The following is a 26,425-nucleotide window of genomic DNA, read 5'->3' as shown; positions in this document are numbered from 1 at the left end:
CCACCCATATTTGTACATTCATCCTTGTAATTTAGCTGTCCATATATGTCCTTCCACTCAATACTCCAAGATACCAGAGCTTTACTTTGGCATTTAGTGACCTCTGGTTGGACTGTGACTTTAGTTGGCAGGGGACCTTGGTGTCTACTCATTCACAAAATTTGGTCCCATTTGATTTGCCATTTGCTGGCTATTTCAGCTATCCTGGATAAATTGGCTTTCTTTATAGTGGAATGATTTGCTGCTTTTATGCACAAAACTCTTGAAAGTTGGAACAACTTGATCAGAGTAATTTCCAATTATGATTTTTGATTCTGTACTTGGAAATGCTTGGTTGATTAACTGCTGTAATGTCAGTCCGAAATGGGCTTCTTTTTAGAAAGTTCAGTTGATCTGGATTTTACTAGGAGTTTATTGATTAGTTGATCCTTTATTTCGGCAAGGAGTTAATCACTTATAACTTGTAAGAGATGCCAAGTTGTAATTGGGTTCTTTCTAGGAGTCGTTGGGGATGAAAATTAGTGATTTCCTGGACTCAAGGTTCCAAATTTCATATATGAACCTAATGATGTAAATTGGCCTGTAAAACCGCCAGCAGTGGTGCAGGTGTAGAGATTCCACTACACTGGTACTAAATTTTTTAAAATGTTATGTTGAAATAAACGATTGTAGTAGAATGGCTTATTGATCCATGATCTCAAGCCCTTTATTTATAATAAAGTGGAAAGTAGACTATTACAAGGAATAGAAGTTTACATGAATGCAAACTCTAATTTAATTCCTATACAAACTCTTATTAGACTCCTAATAGAATCCACACTCCCCCTCGGTTGGGCTGGATATCCACTGTCTCTTGACCAAAGTATAACATCTTCGGGTACTCGCATTTGTCTTCCTTTGATTACGTCCGCTTGCTTCCTTTGTTTGTCCTCTCTTTCCGCCTTTTGTCTCCGGAGCGCCCGTGGTAGATCTTCATGTTGAGAGACTAATTTCTGCACATTTGAGGGTTATTTTTGGGGTAACTGCTGGGTGCCGTGAGTTTTGATTTGTAGCATGTTAGATCCTTTGGGGTTTGCCAGGGGCAATCTCCGGTGGGGATTTGTCAGATAGTGACAATCTCCGGTAATGAGTCGTTCGGGTCAAGCGACAGTCTTTTGCGGTTAGATCTCTGGGGGATGTCGTTAGGGGCTCTCCGGGGTTCGATCAGTTCGTGCTCCAAAAGATAGCTCTATAGCAATGTTAGATCTCCAAGTGGAAGTTGCGAGGTGGGACACTTTCAAAGGTAACAAAGATCAATTCTGCATGGAGTCTACATGAAGGCTTTGTTGTAGACATCTTCATCTCCCCCTCACGTGTGCTTCCGTGGGAGATAATAACGGAGATTCCATGGGGCTTGAGAGAAGATTATAATGGTAAGATAAGTATTAGGAAAACAAATCCGGGTGACAAATTTGGGGGGTGGGCCTTGGTGCCACCAATGAGGTCTATTACCGATGGATCGGATTAGAGATGTAGTCAGCGAGTAGATCCTCCAATCGGCTCGGGCAAATAGTCCATTTACCACGACCAATCTCCTTCCCGATCCGGAGTAGCTGGTAGGAGTTGGTAGGGGTGTGGGGCGGTGGTCGGGCTGTTGAAGCCGCATATCGTTGCGGTGCGCTCCTCTGCGGGGTGTGGTGGGCGTCTCGTTGCCTTTTGTTTTCCCTGTCTTTGTGCTGTTTTGCTCTCGCGGGTTTCCCATGCGGTTTCCAACAATTTTCCTTGGTTGTTGGTTTGTGGGTGTTCCACTTGACAATCTCCTTGGCCGGATCGTTTGTGCGCTTTGATTTCTCCATATGGAGTATGGCATGACTATCGCGACTTTCCTCACCCGACAGGCATCTGTTCTAGTGTGGGGACGACTTAGCTTGCGCTCGATCGATCGTACTCTCGTTCAACCTCCCGAAGTCATATACTCGAATCTTATTGTACTTCTTATATGTCGCCACATCATCCGGATTAGTGGGGTGATAATCCCCTATGATCCAACTCTTGCCAAGAGATCGCCTCTAATAGTGGGCCACGGTTAGTTCCTTTTGGGTGTCTCGTGGCTTCTTTCGTGGCTCGTAAACCTGTGCATCATTCCCCCTGTCCATATGTTTCGGGTGCCTTCCGGTTTGGGCTGCGGTTCGTATAGGTACCCGGGCAATATTTGGATGCATGGAATTCGGAATGACATAATGAGGTCGTTTGATATCCATTTATCTGTGAACACCTGCGGGTGGGTTTGATAGTGTGCCCGTAATGTATCCAACTAGTCCTCTTCCGGCAATGTCGGAGCGGATCGAGCCGATCAGTATTTGTGCCGTCAAATCTTACCGAAGAGAATGGTGGATATTCGGATCCGTGGGGTGTGTATCATCTGTTGTCATGTTGACAATTATCTCGTTCTTCGGTCTTCACCCTTTCAGTCGTGTTGCGATGCAATGCCAAACCCCAACGATCTACCTCTTTTCTTTCTTTCTTTCTTCTTCTTCTTCTTCTTTTTTTTTTTTTTTCGGAATGACAAATATGTCCTTGAAAGGAATTTGCAAATAAATCTCGAACTTATACAAATTTACATATGTCCCTGTAGCAAATTTACCAAATAACTCAAAACTTGAATTCAAAACTTAAATTCAAAATTGATTCAAAACTTGAATTCCCTCGAAGCAAATTTACCAATAACCCTCAAAACTTGAATTCAAACTTAAATTCAAAATTGAATTCAAAACTTGAATTAAAATCAAATTCAAACCATACGATCCGTTATGGTCTTTCACGGGCTTAGGAGCAGCCCCGTCGAAGAACCTTAATAGCGACCCCAATTGAGGTTTCGGATGACTACCGCTTGAATCGCAGGCTTCGGATGAAGATCGCGGTTGCGGGAGCTGAGCCGTTGTTGCGGCGCGGAGTTGCTGTTTCTTCTTCTCTTCTTCTCTTCTTCTTTCCTCTGTTTTCTGTTCTTATTCATTGAATCGAGGCGGACGGATCGTCTTCTTCTTTCTTTTTTTTTTTTTTTTTCTGTTTCGGTTGGCGCCAAGATGGTACTGAACTGCCTAGACTGAAGATTGGCGATGGGTTTGATCAGAAGAGAAGAGGTAGGTCGCTTCCCAATCGATTTAGGCTCGTGCCTGTTGAAATAACGTTGTAGTAGATGGCTTATTGTCCATGATCTCAAGCCCTTTATTTATAATGTGGAAGTAGACTATTACAGGAATAGAGTTTACATGATGCAACTCTAATTTAATTCCTATACAAACTCTTATTAGACTCCTAATGGAATCCAACATGTTATTTGATTCTTAGTCTTTTATTCGAGTCCTGTAGGGAATTTTAGTCCTAATTGGGTTCTGATTTTGAATTGTAGTTAACCCTAGTTTATTTTGAGTTTCTCTGAGGACCATTGTGGCTATAAATATCATTAATTGAGCCGAAAAAAAAAAAAAAAAAAAAAAAAAAAATTTTAAAAAAAAAAAAAAAAAACCCCCCCCCCAAAAAAAAAAAAAAAAAGGGAAAAAATAAATGGAATTCTACCCTACTTAATCTTTTGAAACAGTATTTTAGTTGGTGGACTCTTTTCTGCAACAGTTCGAGGACATCTTCAACCATTCAACTGCTGTTCAAGTTGTTCTTTAACAATTGTGAGCTGAATCATCCCTAATCCCAAGTATTCACTTAATTGTTCAAACCTCCAAACTCCAGCATTGTCTGAAAGTAATTTTTAAATAAGGAAATCAAAAATAAATTTTAAAATAGAATTTTTCATAGACTCTATGAAGTTGTAGCTTGGCTTATGGTGTGACATATCAAAACAGTAGGACACCAACGAATATTTCCCCGTATTTTTTGCAAAAATTAGTTTAAAGAGATTACTTTAAATTTTGGAAACTACCCAAAATCACTGAATGCTTGAGGTTGATGCTCCAAAGTTGATCACAAATCCTTTATCCAGCAAACAGTTGATGGATTTGGACAAAAACCCAGACTTCTAGCAAATTCTACAGCTTGCGGCTTCATAAATTTTCCATGAAAGTGGTTAAATCTTGCATTTATATATGTGGACGTAATGTTTCAACAAGATACTAAAAATTATACGACATCTTGGTCATTTGCTGAGATGTTTTAGCCGAAACAGTGCATTCTGTGTAGTCTGCGTGCATTTTGTCTCAAAACCAAAATGCTGAAATTTTGAATCATTGTCCCTGGTGGAGTTTGCTTATTTCTTCACTGTGGTCGGGCTTTCTTCTGGTCATTGGCTATTATTGTTACTTTTTTTCTTGATTACTATTTTTTCTCCTCTTTTAGTGTTCTTATAGTTAGTGGGTTCATTTACCCAGAATTTTAGTAGTTGTAGGGTTCCTTTTTTTTTTAACAATGTCCATCTCATAAATATATTGCTCCTGCAGATTGGAGCATGGGCACATTTACCTTGCATTGTTTGCTGGTATCAACTTGTCTCCCATTTCCCCCCTCCTTTTAAACTCCATTAATGGTCTTGGTTCGCCTAGGTGCTGTGGCAACTATGGTCCTCCATCAATTGCTCACCTCTTACCTGCCCTGATTTATGAAGCATGCTTGGGTCCCACTGTTTTTATTGGCTAGGGTTCCATACGATGAAGGGAAGGGAGGTGAGGTGTGGTTAATGTGTCCACGGTAATGTTGGGAACTGTAAACTACCCTAATCTAGTAATTTCATACATTAGTCAACAAAGACAGGACCGAGTAGGGTGGCAGTGGGGAAGGTACTGGTCAAACCAACCCATTACATCTTTGCCAACTTAGCATCGGGGATGCTACTGTGTATCAACTCAGATCTGGAAACATTTGCGGTGGCCATGAACTATGGATTGAAGATCTGAATTATATAATTTACTCAAATCATCGACAATTGTAAATAAGTTTATTTCTCCAAAAATTCCTTCATGAGGCAGTTTGGAACTTGAAAGTAAGACCCGTGGTTCAAGATATCGCGAGATCTTGCTTTTGTGATGTCTCGAGATGAGATCAAAGGCAAGTCTCATGAAGTGCAAAATCTAGACCAAGATCTTGGTCGAGTTGAGATCTTGGTTTGACCCAAGATCTCGGTCTGACCTGAGATCTCGCCTTCTCTCACCTCCCAAATCGCTGATAACATCCCTACCTCATTTTTTGCCTGATTGGTATCGGATCTTGACCTGTAAGCAAGGTTTTGTGCATCTACGTCAAGTAAGGTAGATCAAACAAGGCCATTTGAAGGGGTTCTTCAACCAAGACCAAAACATCTATTCATGGGCCCAACAAAAAACTACAAAGGAAATCCGAGGCAGGACCCCCTATGGCTGTCGGCAGTAGAATGTGAAGCATGACCTATACCCAACACTTCTATATGATAAGCTTATGATGGTTGTATTATTGTGTTCTTGAGAGTGGAGAATGTGATGTTCCATCGTACACATATGGATGGAATTCTATTCGTATTTAAGTTATCTGATGTATCTTATCACTTGCTTTTCATTTATGTTATCTGATGTATCTTATCACTTGCTTTTCATTTATATATTCTAGTACTTCTATATTTCTTGTTTTATGACCTTGCACCTTCGTTCCTGCAACATTTCGGTTTCAAACTTAGGGTCAAGTTAGAACTCATTTATGTGAGCATGGATTGACCCCCTGGGTCAAATCCTAGAGTGGGCCCCAAGGTTCCCCCAAACCAGCTGGCCAAACCCTTATGGAGGGTATTTTCAGCCTATTTACTTGTTGGAATTTAGTTCCACATATTCAGTTCTAAAATTAGAGTCCAATTTTGTTAAGAAGTCTTAATTTGAGTTAGTAGTTGAGCAAGAGTCCTTTGTCCAGCACGTGCCAATTAGAGTTTTTAATTAAATAGAATTTGGCATGTGCTAATTATATTTTTAGTTAAATTAAGATTTTATTTCAGCATGTCTATTAGTGTCCCATAGATCTTATATTGTTTGGTTGGTTGAGATAGATTCTTGTGGTGGGATCCTAATCTATAAAGAAGTCCCACTTAGAGTTGGGGTCTTTTGGTAGGCTATCAATCAGCCTATTCTTTCTTTGTAAAATGAAGTCTTGTTATTAAATGAGAAATTATTGAGTGGAGGACCGTGGTTCCTGTTGAGGGGGCTATGTCGGATTTTAGTAAGTTCTTCAATATTCAGCACCTTTTTTCAAGCTTCTCCAAGTTCTTGCATCTTTCTACAGCCTTCCACAATTTCCAGCAGCTGGTGACAACCACAACAGCCTTAACAAGTAAGTACAGCATCCCCACCATGTGCCCTCACCTCCCTACCCCATCACAAGCCTGGGAAGACCCCTCTCCCTCCCCTGCCGCTTGCTGCCGTGACATGGCAGCGACCTCCCCCAAAACCCTTTAGACATCCCAGCGCCTTTCTCTCATCCCTACGACCGCCCTTAACCCCTCCCCTATTCGGTGGAGGCAGGACCTGGGACCCCCAGAATTTGTATGCAAGATGAGCCTACAGGAATGCCAATCAACTGAGCCACCAGGTTTGAGAATAAGGTGGGATCCCTGGATGTAGTGGCTGGTGAATCACTGATCAAAAAGCGGATTTTGGAGAGATTCTTCATCGATCTAGTGGCCAGTGAATCACTGATCAAAGAGTGAGACCCTAGCAGGCCCTCCCCCTTGCCGCTGCAACACAGAAGCAGCCTCCCCAGCCCCTGCGCTCCCCTATCCCCTTTCCCTAACCCCTGCGACCCTACCCAGCCCTTCCCCCATCCTCCCCAGACCTTGTGGCAACCCCTTCCACCTCCCTGCTCTCTCCGATTCTCTTTTCCTCCGCTCTCTGACTTGCGGTAGACCTGAACAGAAAAGAAAAAGTAGAAAAAGAAAAGAAGAAAAAAGAAAGAAAGAAGAAAGAAAAAGAAAAGAAAAGAAAAAGAAAAGAAAGAAAAGAAGAGAGAAGGGAAGACCCAAGGAACATTTCTCAAGATTCATCCTTTGTTGATCATTCCCTAATTATTCCGTTTTCCAAAATATCTCATGTTTAGATCTTCATCTTGGTTATCCATTCCTCATTATTCTGTCACTTCCCATGAAGATTGATAAAATGCTACTTTTACCTATTTTCCTAATTATCCCAATCCATACCCCTTTTGTTAAAATCCTAACAACCCATAGGTTCCTTTAAATTTGTTAGAATATTTTCTGGAAGATTTTGGGCCAATCTTTAACTTTAGGGAATTAGTCTTTAAACCCTAACCCTAGAATTGGGTTCATATCGCTCATACTTAGGTTTGTCTTCTCACAAGTCTAAGACTAGTAGTGTATTTAAAGGCCTAAAATAGGCTAAGTACCAACTTTAAGCCCAACTTGACCCTTAATCCCTTGAGATGGGTCCTCGAGTTCACTCGAGTTGGCCTAGGGAAAATATCAGATCTTGAGCGAGATCTCGCCAACTCGAGCAACGGGGAAAATACCAAATCTCGAGTGAGATCTCGCTTTTTCTCAAATGTGAGATTGCCCTCAAGAGCGAGATCCTGAAACTTGATTAGAACCATACAGTAAGCAACCATGTGATTACCTGTTGCATGCATAGTTTGCTTTTCCCACCTGCGTTTATTTATTTTTCCTAATGATTGACAAGCGTGTTTGTTGCTATGAAAATTCTAGTTTGCAAATCCTACTTTGTGGTTATTTTTTCTCTATTAAGTGAATTTTTGGGACTGAAGCTCTGCACTTTTGGGTGATTATATTACAGGGTCTCTTGCGCTCCCAGCTACAGCCAACCAATGGAGAAACTGAGACTAAGAAAATGTATGTACTTCAAGTATTAGACCTGGGAAATGCAGTTTTACGTAGTATCATATTCGAACTGTTGAATCTGCATAATCCAAACTTGTAGTCTCATTGATCGTTTTGCCTTATTCATGAAAATTGACATTTTCAAAAAATTTGAGATCTTTCACATTTAGAGTCCCCATAGCTGTTTGGAGGACCCAAGAAATTTGGACTCACTATTGGTATTTAGGAGGTATTATGTTAGTACTGTTTGTCCATCATTACTGTCAACTTGAGCTCTATGGTTTACATGGGAGGCATACTTTTAATTATAGATTTCTCTGTTTCAGTGATAATTTGGATTCAAATAGCGTACTTGAAAGTTCATTGAGCGCAAAAGAGAAGTTAGTCTCTGAACTGAACATGGAACTTCACAGTATGGAAACCACTTTATTGAATGAGCGAGAACAACACATGAATGAGATCAAGAATTTGAATGCATTACTCAATGAAAAGGTAACTTTTTTTTTTTTAATAAATGGCCATTTTTGTATTAAATAAGTGCATGGGGGGGGGGGTGTGCTATAGCAAAGGCTATCTCCTTGACTCTAATCTGGGGAAGGAGATTCCATCAAAGGAGGGCACTCATTCCCACCTACCCAGACATAGGAAAAACCCAGAATCCTTTGCATTCTAAAGTAAACCTGAGCTTCTGCATCCTTCTGAATAAGGCCCACTAATTCCCCTAGAAAAACACTAGTTGCCCTCTCCAGCTGGCGCTGTGGCAACTGGATGCCAGTCATGAAGTCAGTTGAGTGGTTTTGGTCGTCCACACATGCACAAATTCCATTGCATGAAGGACAACTGCCTTCTGTCTTGTTTCTCCCTTTTTTTGGAAACGAATGATAAGGTACTCGAATCATTGTTTCAGTAATAGCTGCATTTATCCAACAAAGTTATTGTTCTGTTCTGTTATTTTCTGTTATTTTCTGTAGAGAGGGAACCTGTATCTAAGGTTCTTCCATAACACATCCTGCTTTTTGCATTAATACATCTTTGACTTCATGTATAAAGTATAATCTGCTGTGCTCAATAATTTCTAGGTTACATTACCCATGGCATATGTTTTTTTTTGTTTTGTTCTTTTTTTTTCAATTTATAACTCCTGTCTGTGTTACAGATTTTTCTGTACTTGCATTTAGTTGGATTGATGTTTAGTGTGGGTTCATGTAGATGAATTGATATAGAGAAAATCTATAAATTGTTCAAAGTGGGCTCTCCAATGCATTTTTGCATAGGTTGCTACCACTTTTGGTTTCTTTTCTGGCTTGTGGAACACAGAGAACTGTGTTTTGTTTAAACTTTATTACAGTTTTTTCTGTTACCATCAGCAGAATTTTGATTAACTCTTAATATCAGTTTAAGTGGGAATTGGGATTTCATTTTTAGTCCATATTACTGGATGATCCAAGAGTGGCCAAGTTGTAGTAGAAGATGACTACTTGACAAATAGGTTGAAAAGCAGAGAGAGATATGATCAACAGATCAAGCGTTATCCTAGTATGAGGGGTTGACAAGAAAAATGTATGTAGGGACACTTATTGCTCATTGAATGAATCAGAAACTCTGCATGATACTCTAGGCTGTGAGGAATGTATGGTGATACAAGGTGGATGCCTTCTTACCTCGATGGATTTCTTCGTCTATATTTATCTCTTTATTTTTTTGCTTTCTTTCTGTAAATTACAGAGAGAGAGGAGTAGGAGTAAGAAGATGAGAAGAAGGATGAGAATGAGGCCACGATTTGAGCTGAGGCTTCACTTGAGACCACGATTTGAGCTGGGGCTTCACTTTCATTGTGAAGACCTCAAGGCTGAGTGTTTTATTTACATAATGAAAATAGTTTGAATACAATTAGGAAACTGATTCTGACAAAGATTAGGAGTCAAACAACTAAAGTCCTAATCTCTTTTAACTTAAAACAGGGACAGTGGACCCATCGAGACTCTCGATGGACATCTTTGGACAAAAATGCCCCTCACTTTTTTTTTCTTTCTTTTTTCTGTATGATTTTCAGTTACTGCTGTTGGAGTCCTCTTTTCTCCATTCATACTGACATCAACCACTATCAGTCTGTTCAAGCTTTGGCTGTCGTCGTCATTGCCAGCCAACAAAACCATGTTGTGACAGTTGTTTACAGGCTTACAGCTATCTTTCATCCATACTCCCTGCATTGATGTCAGAAATTTTCACCTCCTCTTTGGCAATTGCGTACCTCAATGATGCAGTACCATACTGGTTCAATTGCTTCCAGTCCAACCTCAGAAGAATTGGTCCCATGGGACCTGGTCCATCAAAAAGTCAGACCTAAATAAGTATTTTATACCAATTTTAGTTCTAGTCTTCTATTCGTTTTAGTATTCCAACTTGAGTTATTAGACTTTGTTTTGAATTTTGATTAGGATTTGCATTTTATTTCCTTTAAATAGATTGTATTAGGATATAGTTTCTGAGTTGAATTGATTTAAGAGTTTCGAAAGTTGGGATTGAAGACCTGATGCAGCACAACCAGAAGTTTCTGTTCAAGCTACAGTAACGTGAACAGTAACCTGGGAGATAATTTCTCATATTTGGTGAGCTCCAAGTCCAGCTTGTGAGGATAGTAATTCAAATTTGGTGGGCCCCATATCCAGCTTACAAGGAGATAAAATAGGAACTGTTTTCGTGGGATTTTTAGAAAATTTTGGATTTTGTTATTTATTTGTTGGGATAATCATGTAATAATTTAAAAAAAAAAATTTAGGTAGGTTATCTAGGATTATTCTCGTTAGTTTTAAATTCCTAAGACTTCTAGTATGATCAATTCTTTTGTTAGTTTAAAATTACCAAGAGTCCTACTATGGTTGTTTTCGTATTGAAGAATGTTTCTTTTATTATTTAAACACTTGTAATCAGCTTATGAGTATGGAATACAGAAATGAATTGAAACTTTAGCTTTGGGCATTTACAGCTCCCCTTCGTCTCCCTCTTTCTCTATCTCAGCCTTCTTCTCTTCTTTTTCTTATGAGTGTTCTTATCCTTCTTCAAGTCTGATTCTTCTCAGATTTCCCCTTATCTTCTTTATCCTTCTTTCTCCTTTATTTTGCCCCCATTGCTTGGTATCAGAGCCAAACCTGGGTAAATCACTTCTCTATCTTGCAGACTCTTCAACCTTCTTGTCTCTCTTCCTTGCTTTTTTTTCTTTCTCCTCCTTGAGATCTTTCTACTCTTCCTCCTTTTTCCCTTTTCCCTAATTTCTTTTCTCAATGATTCAGAACAATGTTGCAAAACCCATCAAAGCCTGCTTTTGTGAATGCAAATCAAGTAAGGCATATTATCTTTTAATGAAACTCGAGGATGAGTTTGTTTTTTTTAAGAGAGGAAGAAACTGATGCAGCACAACCAGAAGTTACTGTTCATGCTACAGTAACGTGAACAGTAACCTAGAAGATAAATTTTCATATTTCGTGGGCCCTAAGTCCAGCTTGTGAGGAGATATATTCAAATTTGGTGAGCTCTAAGTCCAAGTTGCAAGGAGATAAAATAGGAATTGTTTTCGTGGGAGTTCTAGAGATAATTTAGGATTTTGTTACTTAGTTATTTATTGGGATAATCATGTAATCAGTTTTTTAGTTCAAGTAGGTTATCTAGGATTAGTTTTAGTTAGTTTTAAATTCCTAAGAGTCCTAGTATGATCAATTCTTTTGTTAGTCTAAAATTACCTAGAGTCCTACTATAGTTGTTTTCGTATTGAAGAATGTCTCTTTTATCATTTAAACACTTGTAATCAGCTTATTGAGGATGGAATAGAGAAATGAGTTGAAGCTTTAGCTTTGAGCATTTGCAGCCCCCTCCCTTCTTCTCCCTCTCTCTCCCTCTCTCTGTCTCTCCCCTCTTCTATTCTCTTCTTATGAGTGTTCTTATCCTTCTTCCTCCTCTTCAAGTCTGATTTTTCTCAGATTTCCCTTTCTTCCCCCTATCTTCTTTATCCTTGCGTTCTCTTTTATTATGTCTCCCATTAAGATGGAATCACATCCAAACCCTTACAAGGTTGCATGAGTGAACAACATAAACCTCAAACTGCATGAAAGGTGTTTGCTTTTGTGTTCTATTGATGAACTAATTAATCAAGTGCAGTGTGATGATCTTCTTTTAAAAGTCTGCCACATTCTTCTAGGACGCCCATGGTTGTATGACAAGAAAACCAATTATGTGGTTATTAGAAGTTAGAACACATACCTTCTAGCATGGTGGACTAGAGATGAAATTCCTCCCAGCAAAATATCTTCCGTCTATCAAACTTATGAAGATTGCTGGTACATAACTTCTATGATGGGTTGACTTAGAGGGCATTCTTGGACCTTATCTGAACTCATCACAGTCAAGTTCCTTTTAGAGGAGGAGAATTGATGCAGTATCAGACTGGTTCAATCGCTTCCGGTCCAACCCCAAAAGAACTAGTTCCATGGGGTTTGGTCCAACAAATAGCTGGACTTAAAATAAGTCCAACTCATTTTATTACAATTTTAGTTTGTCATCTATTTGTTTTGGTATTCCTATGTGAAATATTAGACATTGTTTGGGTTTTGATTAGGATTTGCATTTGAATAGATTGTATTAGGATACAGTTTCTGGGTTGAATGGGTTGAAGAGTTTTGTTTGTTATTGAAAGGTTTTGTTCTCCTTATTCTACTTCCCCCTTCTTCCCCTCCCTATTCTCCTAATTCTCCTTCCATTAGGAGCCCTATACCATTGCAGCCCTATACCAGACCTGCATCACTTGACCATAACACCCCACCTTTGCAGCCCTATACCAGACCTGCATCACTCGACCACCTCTTGAGTGGTCCATCCTCAACAGTCTCTTCAAGTTTCATTAGTCCAATAGTCCTTGTTTCTTGTATCAACTTCAAAACCTATTTTCCAATTACCTGTCGGGTCAATTGGCATTGACTGTAACTCACTAATGGTTAGACTAAAGCTTGACTTACAATAATTGCAGGCCACTCTATGGTAAATGTGGTGATAGAACTTGGCATGGTCCTCCTAGATCTCTCACCACCAATGGCCCACAGTTCTTTTACCTAATAAAAAGGGTTCCTTTTTGTCTAGAAAAGTATAATGCTAGTTTTTGTGATATGGTAGTCCATATGTACACCCTTGTGAGGACCAGGCAAGTATCTTAAGGGCATGATTTAGCTTGAAATACGAATAGAAAGTAGCTAAATGCAAATGATGCTGTTTGCCCTTTGTATAATCATCTACATCTGATGGCATTTTAGCGATCTAATAAAAAACTGATTCGGTTTTGCACTTTTCCTTTTTTTTTTTGGGGGGGGGGCTAAATGCCTAATATGTAAGGTTTTCCATGACAAAGACTAACTCATGTACTGGTAAATGCCAATTAGTGAAGCGTTTCCTTGGTGTGATGATGCCTAAAGTGACCCTAAAAAGTTGATGTAAGAAAAGGAAGATAGAAAATTCAGTACACTGTCCAGAGAACTCTCTTTCTTTACGATAGTTGTTCTTCCTTCTTTAGTATCATTCAAAAACCTATTTAGGGAACCTTCCATCTCTTAAAAAGATGGTTTTTTATTCATCTTTCGAGCAAAGTTCCAATTTGTCTTGAACAGCCATATCAACTAGGTTGAGTTCCATGATTGGTGAGTTCATCCATTTTTTGCCCGTTTTGAAATGGTGTTCAGTGGAAAATGGCATAGTAGGCTCTAAAATTTCTAGGGAAGCTTGTTTGATCTTTAATAATTTTATTTTAATATACAAATTGAAAGAAAAAAAATATATATTATTGGGTGTTTTGGCTTTGCATCATTGGTTAGTAGTAAACATCAAACCTTGAAATTGCCCTATTATATACCCTCTTTGGGTTCTATCTATGGGACAGAATTATGCAAAACATATATAAATATGCATAATTCCTGAAGAAATGATTAAAGAATTAAAATTTCTATTGTAAACTGCAAGATTCAGTCAAAGTGATATGTTCACAATGTATATTACATTGATACCCAACCAAAGTACAGTGAATATTGCATATGCCGTGGACCCCATTCTACTCTAGTTAACTCCCAAGTCCAAAAATGCAATACTATAAGTATGTCACTTCCTGCTAAGGAGGCCGAGATTCTTGACTATTTGAGAATTCAGTCCAGGCACTCGAAATTGTGCATTTTTTGTTTCTCATATCATCTTATGTCATCTCATCTTGAGATGTTCAAGATTCTGATTTTTCTTCAAGTTTCTGAACTACAGTTCCAAGAACTCTAATACTTCTGAGTTGGGATGGTATATCTTTTTTGGTGTTCCAACAAGGATTGTTGTATGGTTTGTAACATTACATGCAGGCTTCATTAATTTCTTTTTAAAGCACAATTGTCATCTATTGCCAAAGAAAAAAAAGCACAATTGTCATCTATTGCCAAAGAAAAAAAAGCACAATTGTCATCTGCTGACGTTCTTTTTTGTTGGAGACTTTCATATTATACTATTATACGGTAATTTGCCATGTTCACTAAAGGTCACTCATATGTAACATTTAATTTGTATGCTAGAGATTATTTCTGATGGATACAATTGCTTAGTGTGTATAAACATAGGCCTTAAACAAAAGTATTTCATTTGTATTTAGAAGATGGATAGAGCATAGGAGTATACACATTAGGCTCAAAATCTTGAACGTTTTCATTATTATTTAGGGATGTCATTCATTTACAAATTCATTTTGGAAATAGAAAAAGTTGTCAAGATGTTTTACTCGACCTGAGTGCCTTGGTTGCCCTAGGCTGATTGGAGTTGCGTTCGATTTTAACCCTCTTCAGTGCCTACTCCAGTGCCTTGTTCCCCCAGGCACCTCAACAACTATGGAAATTTTATTAGTATTAAAACATATCGACCTATTTTGTCTTTTAGATTCCTAATTTTTCAATGGCTGTTAACATATTGTGGGCTTGTAAATTTATTTAATAATTTACAGGACACTGCTCTTGAGGAGTTAAAGAAGGAGCTTCAGATTAGACCTACAACCAAATTAGTGGATGATCTGCGCAAAAAAATCAAGATACTGCAGGTGATTCTTTTCCTCCCTAACACTTTGTTGGTGGACTCATGAGTTACTTCCTTCATATTGGTTTAATTGCCATCACTGGTTGGCGGTTCTGTTTTTCCCTGACTGTAAATATTCGTTCAAACTTAGCTGAAAATTTTTTCCTCTTTGTAATGACATGCACATGATGCACTATTTTAGATCTGCTACCATTAGGGCACCATTTGTTTGCTGAATCTGAAGTGGGGTGGGAAAAAAGGGGCGGAAAAAAGTTTGAAAAATTAAGCTTTTCCATGAAATTCCAAAGTGTGACTTATCTGTTGATGTGGCATGCTAATATTCCCACCTCATCCCTTTTCAAAGTCTCACTAAATAGGTGGAATTTTGTGGAAAAGTGTGAAAAACAGCAAAATGAGACCCACATTTGAAACTTCTCTACAAAATCCTTTCCTTTCTTGTTCTCCCACCCCATTACATGTGGGTCACATGTTTATTTTTCCCACCTCACCTTTGCAAACGATGGGGAAATTCCCAAGGCTATTCTCTTTCATAAGTGCTAACAGCAATTAATACAAAATGAATGGAACCTGTAGCCTTAACCTGTAAGTAAAATTCATCAACCGATGTCATTATCCTTGAAGGGGCTCCACTAAATTCACAGAACTAAGTTTGTTTCTTTCCGTTCGCTGGTGACCATGTCGGTGGCTGCCACCGTCAGTGGCAGTTCAAACCACGTAATCAACCTGCAATATCTCCGCCACCTTTACCATTTTGGATGACTGGATAATCTCCTCCGCCCCACTTGCCGGAAATGAAATGTGAGCAGCGGGGGTTTTTTCTTATATATTCAAGGGTTTCCATTTAGTTTCAGTCAAGGGCATGATTCTGGAAATTAAAAACTAAGAAAACCTTGTATGTATGTAAGTATATAACATATTTTTTTGATTGAGATTGTTGGATTGGAATTTATGTATGTTATACAAATCTGGCAGTCAATCGTGTGATTGAAAAAGGAAAAAAAATAAATTCTAATATACAAGGGCATTTTGGTCATAAAAAATCAATGTATCCTTAAATGGTTCTTTTGGATACCATAGGGAAGGCAAATGGAAGATATTATTTTTGCTGGACTAAAAATGACTTAGATCAAACTTGAGGGGGGGTCCAAATGAAAATTATATGTAAGATTTGGATATTAATATAAATGGTCACAGATAAATGCATACCCCATGGATGGAGGTATATTATTAATGGAATTTTTATGTTATATGTACCCCATAAATAGTGTCCTGCCCCCAGTTTGTGCATTTATACCATTTTCTTTTGAGAAAAGGTTGAATTTTATTTATTTTATTTTTTTTTTTTGTGGGGAGGTGGACATTGATTGTGTCCAACTCTTAGCTATCCATAGAAGCTTTTCAGTTCTATCAATACCTAGTCTTTTGTTCAATCCTTGTTTAGTCCATTTTTCAGTTAATCCTTGAAATCTTATAATATTGTGCTTGTGGCTTGGGAATTACAGAGCTCATCCTCTCCTGGTGTATTTTGAGATGTCAGGAATGAACATACAATCATGAACGTGCAGTGCTTTTTTCGTGATTTTTGATGTATTATTTTCTTGCAGCATATCTTTTAGGTTCCATACAGTTTGGACATGCATCCTTAACCATCTTCTTTTTCTCTTACTGTTTTCAGGCAGTCGGCTATAATTCAATTGAGGCTGAAGATTGGGAACTAGCTACATCTGGAGAAGAAATGAGCAAGTTGGAGACTCTGCTTCTTGATAAGAACCGGAAAGTGGAACATGAACTCACACAGTTGAAGGTACGAAATGTCCAAGTGCTTGAATTTCCTTCGGCATAATGCGTATCTGCTTAAAATTTAAGAATGAGCCTATTAGAGATATTTGTGGAAGAAATGGAAATATTATATGTCCGATGCCATCTTTTCCCTATCTGAGGAATTGGGTAGACAATGGTTATTTCTTTTCTTGTTATATTGCTTTCGCTTTACACATTTTTATACTACATTCAGATGAAACTTTCGGAGAAAGCATCTCTGTTGGAAACAACAGAAGCTAAGGTTGCAGAACTAACTGCAAAGGTGAATGAGCAGCAAAAGTTGATAGCAAAGCTTGAAGACGATATTTCAAAGGTTTGAACCGATAACTTCTGAAATTTTCTTCAAAGTTTCTGTAAGTTTAGTAAATTGAACCTGTAAGCTTAGCCCCTTTTCATTTTTTCAGTATATGTCACATGTGTAATTCAAACATGTTTTAGTAATTTATTCCAGTTTCTTTGTTTTCTAACTTTCTTTTTCCTCTGATAAAGGGCTACAGCTCCATAGATAGAAAAGCAACTCTGTTTGATGACTGGGAACTTCATGAGATTGGGGGAACAGAAGTATCTGAGGTACTACTTCTTTTTCCTCTCACAACCCTTTTGCTTATGTTTGTGACTACTTCCTTCTGGAGCTCAATTTGGTGCAGTTTTTGGACTAGTATATAAATCTTGCTGTCGGAGTTTGCATTGCATCTGTTTGTACATCATAAACAGATTGTAACTATGCATTGTGTTCGTTTGTTCCTTTTTAAAAAAAAAAATTATTTATTAAAGTTTCATGTTGATAAATTCCAATTTATTGCCAATGCTTTATTGTTTGGGGCTGAAAATACTTTAAAGTTCCATAGGTAATCTTTGTTTATGTGTTGGTTGTTCTTATTCTCCTGCATTTTCTGAGACTCAGAAAGACTGTTGCTCCATCAGAAATTCTTAGCTACTCATTACAATCCATTGTAACCTGATTCCAGTATGAAAATCACTTTATAACCTAAATTCTGTCAAACTGTTGGCCCTCTGGAACACAATAAACTGTTGGTAAACTTGGATCTTGGGAGTCTCCAATCTTACATTGAAAATCTCTCCAAATTTTATGACCTGCTTAATTTTCACCCTATTATCTTCCAACCAATGTCATCTCAAAATTCAAATCCAAGCTCCATTCTTTCCATTTCTACCCCCAAAAAAACCTTGTTTCATGATTGCATCCTCCAGTTGATACTTGAGAGCATATTATTCTATGTTTCTTCTCTCTACTATGCCCTCTTATCTCATGTTAAACTGAGTCCTTTTGACTTGAAACTACACTCACATCTTCCTTTCACTTTACTGACATCATTGTATCCTGATTTTGTGTAGCCGTAGCTGAGAACTTACTAGTTGTACAAATTCAGTTCAAGGTTTTCTCACCCCCCCCCTCCTATCTTCTTGCTCTCATATTCTCTTGTCTTCCTATCTCCCAAAGTTGGCATTTCTTACTTCAGAACCCATTAGAACCATTGGTTCAGGAATTTTGTAGTTGTGATATTCCAATGTTATTGACGATTCTCATTCTGGTGAACTCTTTGTATCATAATCTCATTTGAAGTTTTGAACTATGCCCGATTTGAACGTTGTGGTGGTATAGTAGATGCTTCTTGTATGCCTAGGCGTTTAGCTTATTTACTAAGCAGCCATTATCCCTCTGTCCCCTGGGATCAGAATACAGATAAAAACCACGTTTTGTCAGACCAAGATCAGAGTTCAATGCTTAGAGTGATCTGCAATCAGAGAGATCGGTTTCGAACACGTTTGCGAGAGACAGAAGAGGTATGTATTCTGCTTAAAAAATAAACAGGAATCTGTGCCTGATGGCTTCTTTTCCATATTTCTCATTTCGGAAAGATGATTGTTATCCACGAGTTCAATGAACATGAAATGTACTAGGAAGTGAGGCAGTTGAAGGAGAAGATAGGGCTGCTAACAGAAGAACTGGAAAAAACAAAAGCTGACAATGTGAAACTCTATGGGAAGATACGCTATGTCCAGGACTACAACCAAGAAAAACTTGTATCTAGAGGATCAAAGAAGGTAGCTTTCAAAGTTGCATCTTTTAATAACTCCTTTTTTCAAATTGAACTGTCTAACTTCATTCTTTTTATGTGGTCATTTTCAGCAATTAGATATCGAAAGTGGCTTTGCTTCAGATGTTGAATCCAAGTACAGAAAGATATATGAAGATGACATAAATCCTTTTGCAGCATTTTCGAAAAAGGTCAGCATTAATTTTTCTTCTCTGTTCACTTGTGACAACATTATAGGTGTCATGGTATCTCTATCTAGGAGAGCAGGGTGTCCCCTGGGGGAGGGATACCAAACAAGACAACGAGGAACTGCTCATCTGGGGCCTCTAAGTAGTGGAAATGCCTTCATGGAATCTAGGACAGTAAATTAGAAACCACTAAAAGGGATTTGAAAATAATAACATGTTCACTCTAGACTACCTTCTGACTTAAAAAAAAATAATAAAAAAGAAAGATAAAACATCAATCTTGAGTGTGGCAGATGCATGTAAACACTAAGAGAACTTCATCCAGGTAGCAGTATCAACTCGAATACATTAATCATCAGGAACTTCAGTAAGTAATCTTTATCATCAGCAACTTCAGTAAGTAGTCTTTATGTCTAAATTCTAATGGACCATCCAACAGTTGGAAAAATAGGTGGTAGTGAACAAGAACTACAATCCATATGCATGGTAGCAAAAACCATAGCAAGGGCATTTCCCCTGATTCTCTCTGTGATCTTTAGAATATCTGACCAAATTGATATTTCTAAGACTGGATTGCCATATTTGATTGGCTTAAAGAAAAGGGAAAGTAATCTTTGTTGTCAAATCATAGAACTGTAAACCCAAGAATTATCTATTGACATTTTACTGCTTTTCTTTTTGGTATAATAGCTTGAACTGACATTTTCAGTTCTGGTGTACCTTTGTCACTGAAAGTTGGTTTCCCTTGGAAATTTTGAGCTCATAGAACTTCTTTATCTAAAATAGGAAAGGGACCAAAGGTACAAGGAATTGGGGTTCAGGGACAAAATCACACTGAGCAGTGGCCGTTTTCTTCTGGGTAACAAGTAAGCTATTAGTGTTTCTTCCCGTGGTTTGGATATTATAGAACTCCACTTTTTCTGTTGCTATCTGATTTTTAGTTGTTTCCTTTTAAAGATACGGTAATTGCTTTTGAGTTTTTCTTTGTATTGTACTTGGATTATGTTACAGTATGTGAAGTGTGAAGTTCTTTTCTAGAATCATTTATATGGGAAAAGGAATTCTCTGTCGACCTTTCGGGCCCAACTTTTTTACAGGCTTGGAACTCGTGTCAATAAAACTTACTGGAGACGGGAGGTCCAGAATATGAAAACCTTTGCCATCTCAATTTCACTGAATTTCTTCTAGGGGTGCGTTCTTCATCTATGTCTGTAGCTGTTCAGTGGGTGCCTTCCTAGATGCAGCCAGCTTGTATGGGCTAAACAATCCTCCTTGAATCATCCTGATTTTTATTGAGCAGAGGAGTTACAGTTAAAAGAGAAGGATCTTGAGCTGATAGCAGCTTAGAAACTGATTTTGATAGTGTTACATTAGTGGCCTGACCACCTGACCATTTTCATTGTTGTTTGTATCTCATACGCCTTCTTGTGTTGTTCCATTGTTCACAGGCATAACCCGCCAACTGATCATAAAATATCCTCATCTTGCTAATGCTATACCCAATAGATCATGCCAATCAAAATAAGTGTCTAAATCATATAAGCACTTATAGAAGACTTGGAGATTATTGACATCATCATATATTCTTAATTCATAGATCTCTGGAGGCCTATGTTGTTGCCTTATTCCTCTTTATACAATGATGAGATTGAAAATAGTCTCTTGTTGCTTCTTCCATGCTCTAGCTACTGCTGATTCATGCTAGTTCTGATATCAATTTATGTAACCCCAGATCTGGGCCCAGTCTTCAGGATCTTCTTTTAGAGAACCAGCAATGATTTAGGATTTTTCCTTGCTGTTCTAGGTCAAATCTCAATCAATGCAGCCTGGCCAGACCGTAACTTCCCCTCCCTGTCCCACCTTAATCCTAGATCCCCTAACCCTAGATCCAAGTTTTGGAAGTCTAATACTCAGCCACAAATCATAATTGAGCATATACAGCTGCTGTCCATTAAGATTTAATTAGGGCAGGAACTAGAAGAAAATAATTCTGTTTTAAAAGATTTTGAATTTGTGGAGTTATTCTTCAATCTAGGGTGTAAGAATTTTAGGATTTTGTAATTTCTAGGGTTTCTAGGGTTTTGGGAAATTAGGGGATATGGGGTTCCTTGTGATATGGGTTGTGAAGGGATGATTTCCTTGGGAGAAAGGTTAGGTTACTCTTTTGTGGTCAAATATATTCGAAGGATCTCAAGAATACATAACCCTTCCTATAGGAGACATGGGTTAAATTCCTTGAGATGGAAGCTTGGGTCTGTAGGTGTAAGTGAAACTTGGAGGGAATGTACGTAATGACATTGGGTTATGAACCTCCAAGTTTGGCGGGGTTTGGGTGGCTAAATTGAAAGATATTAAGGTTCTTTCCGTAGGGTCTTGGGAAATACGAAAATTCAAGAAAATAATTATATCTTAAAATCGGATGGTCAGAGTGGGTTCAAACTGTGGTGTAATGTTACTAGGGTTTGGGAGATGAGTTTCCAAAAGTTTGGGACAGGTTGGTTGGATTGGCGTAGATGGGATCTTCAATTTTGGGTCCCTAGGATAGTCTGAAAATTCAAGAAAAGATGGAAGGGGGGGGGGGGGCTGTTGATCAATTGCAGAAAATTGGGCTTTCCTACGGCTGCCAAAGGCTTTGGAGAAGACAAGGGATCTGAAATTTGCAGGAAACTGAAAAAACTAGCTCCTCCTTGGAATCTCTTCCTTCAAAGCAAGCTTTATTCGATAATTCATAAACTAATTTGTTACAAAGGGGGTGGCTACATTTATAGTCTTAGATTGAAGGAGAATTATACTCAGGACTCAATAAATAGAAGACTAGGAGTCAACAAGGAATTTAGTTTGAAGTGGAATTCCTTGTTGTACTAAGACTCTCTCACATAACTAAAAGAGGAATTATAGTTAGAATCCCTAAAGATAAGAGACTTGCATAAGAAAACTACCTATTCTAACAAGAAATCCAGTTGGGATTAGAATTCCAACTGGGACTCCTAATCACATCAGGACTCTATCCACTAACTCAAATGCAAAACCAAAAGTAGTTATGGACTCCCAAAATTATGGAGAATCTAATGAGGGCACTCTTGCTTTCGAGTGGTTATCAAATGACCAAAATACCCCTCAAGTGGTTTTGCCAGCCCTTGGTCCCGCAAGCTCTGGGGGCCAATCCGCCAATGTGGGCCCAAATTATGGGCTGCCCTATGGTTGCAAATCCTGGTTGCATCAGATCCATTGTCTAGAGTTTCAAGTTAGGCTGGTTAGCTCTTTGGTTTCTAAAGGCCAAGCTTTTGCTGGTGCTTCTTGTCGGAGGACCAAGTTACTGTAGATAATGGAATCAGTTGAGTCCTTGTCAGTGAGAAGCCCAGGAGGTCCCATTAAGCCTACTCTTCAACACAGTGGAAGACGCATCTTGTCCAATATGGTTCAAGTTCAAGTTATTGCTTATTTGGAGCTGCTTCGATCTAAGGACTATGACTACAGTGAGTTAAATTTAAATTTCGCACTTCCTCTATCCCACTCTAAAAGAAGAATGCAAGTAAGGTGTTTTTTGAGATGATTCTACCCACCTATTCAGCCATTGGATCTTTATCCTCTTTGGACTGTACCATCCCCGTAGCTACCTAATAAAAACTTTCAAATGTGGTAGCAGTTTGGACAGTCGAAACCCTAGAATTTTGCTTCACCACTTTTTGTTGGAAGTCCTAGTTTAAATTTCACAAACCAACCATCGGTTTTGCCCAAATTTTGGGTCAAGCAACCCCTTTCGCTACACTTGATCCAAACTACCAGCCTTAATTTCTACTAGAATCTGAATCCCCAATCTCTGAATTTTGCAAAACCCAAAGATTACCCCTAATTTTGCAAATTCCAGTTTGTTTCTGATTTTATCCAGGAACAACTAGATCCTAGTTGATCTCCTATAATCTAGGATTGCATTAGGTTAGGTGTTATTTTTTTTAGCCCCCAGGGGTGGGGGGATGACAATGGTATGGGGGATTGCATGTTTGCATTGTGGAAAATACATGCAGGGCTGTCATATAATCATGTACTGAGAACGGGCCTTATAATTTTAAGGATAACAAATAAAAGAAATGAGAAGAAAAATAAACAGTAACAAGAAGAGAGAAAGAGAGGACCATATCTTGGATTGCGTTTAGAAACTTTTGGTGTCAAATTTCGTGAACAGATTGTGAAAATCGTCAACACTTTTTCGTATTCAAAATGATTCTCAGTGTGGGGCTTATGTTGATATTTATAATTTATCAAGGATCCATCTTGAAACTACAACTTAGAATTAAAAGTAGTAACAATGCTGCATAGAGAACAAAATGTACCTACTGGATGTGTCGCAAGAAAAAATTTGATGACCTAGCACTCAATAACTTAGCTTTCAAAGTGATTTTCTGATATGACCAGACATTCCTTTACTAGAATATAATTTTGATACTTAACTAAGTACTGCCAGAACCTGCTACTACTATGTGATATGACCCTTTAGATGGGGTGCTCAGGTTGACCAGATGCTGGTCTCTTGCTTCTATTCTTGAATTAATTCTGCCATGATGATTGGTATTCTAGTAGTCATATAACCCATTTCGGCCATTGTGTTGGGATCTTTATTTATTCTGGAAACATTGACTTGCCCCTACCTTTCAGAAACCCCATTCTGTTTTACATACATCAGATGTTAGCTAAGTTTACTAGAGTGAAGAATTTAATTTTCTGCAAAAATATAACAGAGTGGCAAAAGATCCCTCAAATATGTAGGACACAATTAGCAAATGTTTTAATAGTTGGATTTCAAAGCATTTGCTTGGTTTATAATCCTGATCCTGTGACTAAGTTTTAGGGGCTTCCAAAATAGCAATGATCTAGCAAGATCCCATGGAAAATTTGCAATTTTGGCTTACTATACAAGTAAAATGGCTGGGCTGGATGTGCTGGTTACTTACAGTAAAATGGTGTCTTTTTTTATCTTTATTATTGTTTTTTTATTTTTATTTTTATTTTTATTTATTTATTTTTAAAGATCCTAAACAACCCTGACTTCAGTTAGCTTTTACTTGCAATAGGATCCCTTATTATGCCATGGTTGGATTATATAGTTTGCTTAACATGCTTCTGCATTAACCCCGGTAGAAAATATAATTGGAAGATTCATGCTTCTACATGGGCAGGAAATACTTGCCATTTTGCCAATTTAGTTGTTTATTAGGTGGAAAGATTGAAAGTACTTTAATATTCCATTAAAAGGAAATTTAAGCTTCTGTCTGAACTCATGCATCCTATTTGTGATGTGTATGTCTGTGACTGATGAATTGCATCTAGTGGTTTCATGGAACATGGAAGCATAAACAGCATGAAGCCGTTAACTCCACATTTTTTAGTTGTATTATTATTTGTTCACTAGCATGATTAATTTTCTGGGAGGAGCTTGACAAATCAATGACCATCTATATTATTGGCAGATATGCTCGAACTTTCGTATTCTTCTATTCTATCGGATTGCATCTTTTGGTGTTCACCTGTCTATACAGGATGTCTGCTTTGAGCCATCTCAGGTATTCATCAAACATCTTCTGTTTATTGTTCAGAAAGGTTTTCTAGATACTCCCGTTTTGGCATGTTTATGAATGCCTAGTTTTAGTTTAGTGTAACAGGAACCTTCTGGCCCCAAACCTGACCAGTGTATGCTTTTCAAATAAATTGTATACACAAAAATCAGCTTGCTGAAGTTTCTCGTTTCTTTTTCTTTCCTTTTCTTCCGTTTTTTTGGTTGGGCCCATGAAAATAAATCTAAGAATACAGGAGCTAAAAGTCATATGGCTTGTATTGTTTGCTAGAGCTGATTCTTGATGTGGTTTAACTTCTTATGTGAGACTGGTCTATTAGTGTGTACGCTGACAATCTACCCTGGAGTAACTATTAGTTAGAAGAGTTAAAAAGTGGTTAACACAATGTGTATACTTGGCATCATCATCATCATCATCATCATCATCATCATCATCATCATCATCATTTTATTAACATTTCCCTTGGTCTGTACAGCTCGACAAGTGGCCATGAGGAATCTCTGATGACTGGTGTGAAGAATCTTCCACATGCTCTTTGATCTTTAATTGATAATTTTTTTATTCAGTTGAATGCCCCTTGTAAAGATGGATGGATGGATTTACTTCAACAGAAAATGATTTAGTCAATATCCTGACAATGTATATAACAAATGGTAAATTTTTTCCCTTTCCTCGAGACCATTTTCTGGTTGAGCATGAAATGTACCAAGAGAAACATTTTAGTAAATTCAAAGTTATTGGAAGATGGTCTGCTTCGAGGGAATTCATTTTCTCGTCTTGATTTTTGACTGCTACGAAACATGAACCAGTCCAATGCTTGTGGAGACATTTTTTGTGAAAGAAAAATGACTGCTCCTGAAGTATTGCAGCTTTGGCAACTTGACAAAAGATGTCTCTCGTGGAAGCTTTTGCAGGGCTTATTACTCAGATCTTCACATTCCTGGGAAGTTGGGTTGTCTATAAGTCCAGTATGCAAACGATGTGCTAAAAGCCAAAACCCACTTTCATTGGTCTTTCAAATAACCTCATGACAGATGGGAGACATAAAACCTGGTTTTGCTTTGGTTGCATCTGGTAAAATTCTGAAAGCAAGAAAGAAGTGAAGAACCAGGTTTCATCATGCACTTTAGACCAAGAATCTATTGAAAGAATAAAAGTACCAAACACGGACCAAGATTTTGTTTTTAAGCCAAAGCGAAAACAGTTACATCCTTGAAGGATCAGTTTGACCAGATTTTGGTTGAGTCCTTTTTTGGTACCTTGACTCCTTGATAGATGCCAAACTTGAACTACCCATAAATGCTTTGAGGGTGGAAGAGGGTTTCAAAGCAGCCATGAGAAATGGGTCGGTCAATTCAAAGGAGTTAATTATGGCAGTTGGGTGTAGTGCTTCACGTGAAGAAATGCTGTAAAGAATTAAAACTTGGGCAACTGATCTGTGTGGTTGAGCTGCATGAGACCATCAGAGTTTTTTTTGTTTGCTGGTATGCAAGCTATCTCCTGTATAATCTTCAGATTTTAATATGTGATGTTTTCAAGATTCAACGATGACAGTGGTCTTCTCCTGCCAATATAATCACAATCCTTGCATTGAAGTTCTAAAAAGCCATGTTTCACCATCTGAGAATTGCAACACTATGAAAGGTTTGGATAAAAAATAAAATAAAAACACATCCGAAAACCAATGTAGAATTTTTCAGCCAAATATGCTGAGTTTGGAAGGAGGCGATACAAAATGTTCTTTTGATATGATATATGCCATATATGGACGTGACCAATTTTTCAATGATTTTTCTTTTGTTGAACAATTTTTTTAGCAATTTTTTGTCATTTATATATGAAATTATAATGAAAAGTAAGGTTTTCTTGACCGAAACATATAAAATAAAGCAAGGTTGATTG

General features: G+C 38.0%; 1 protein-coding gene across 1 annotated transcript in view; it reads left to right on the top strand.

The window, feature by feature from the left end:
• Positions 1-25,651, top strand: part of LOC149012475 (protein CASP) — a 37,033-nt gene extending 11,382 nt beyond the window's left edge. The window contains exons 8-19 of the mRNA XM_089159690.1: positions 7,746-7,801; positions 8,116-8,281; positions 14,796-14,888; positions 16,560-16,688; positions 16,899-17,018; positions 17,195-17,275; positions 18,404-18,511; positions 18,629-18,772; positions 18,858-18,956; positions 19,740-19,819; positions 24,419-24,511; positions 24,999-25,651. Coding sequence (XP_089015816.1) covers positions 7,746-7,801; positions 8,116-8,281; positions 14,796-14,888; positions 16,560-16,688; positions 16,899-17,018; positions 17,195-17,275; positions 18,404-18,511; positions 18,629-18,772; positions 18,858-18,956; positions 19,740-19,819; positions 24,419-24,511; positions 24,999-25,062 — 1,233 coding nt within the window. The 3' untranslated portion in view covers positions 25,063-25,651. The remainder of the gene's footprint in view (positions 1-7,745; positions 7,802-8,115; positions 8,282-14,795; positions 14,889-16,559; positions 16,689-16,898; positions 17,019-17,194; positions 17,276-18,403; positions 18,512-18,628; positions 18,773-18,857; positions 18,957-19,739; positions 19,820-24,418; positions 24,512-24,998) is intronic.
• The last annotated feature ends 774 nt before the right edge of the window (positions 25,652-26,425 follow it).

This window comes from Hakea prostrata, chromosome 6 (assembly GCF_041222555.1).
Source record: "Hakea prostrata isolate BN-2017 chromosome 6, UWA_Hpros_2, whole genome shotgun sequence".
Lineage (NCBI taxonomy): Eukaryota > Viridiplantae > Streptophyta > Magnoliopsida > Proteales > Proteaceae > Hakea > Hakea prostrata.
This window is presented reverse-complemented; position numbering and strand designations above follow the sequence as displayed.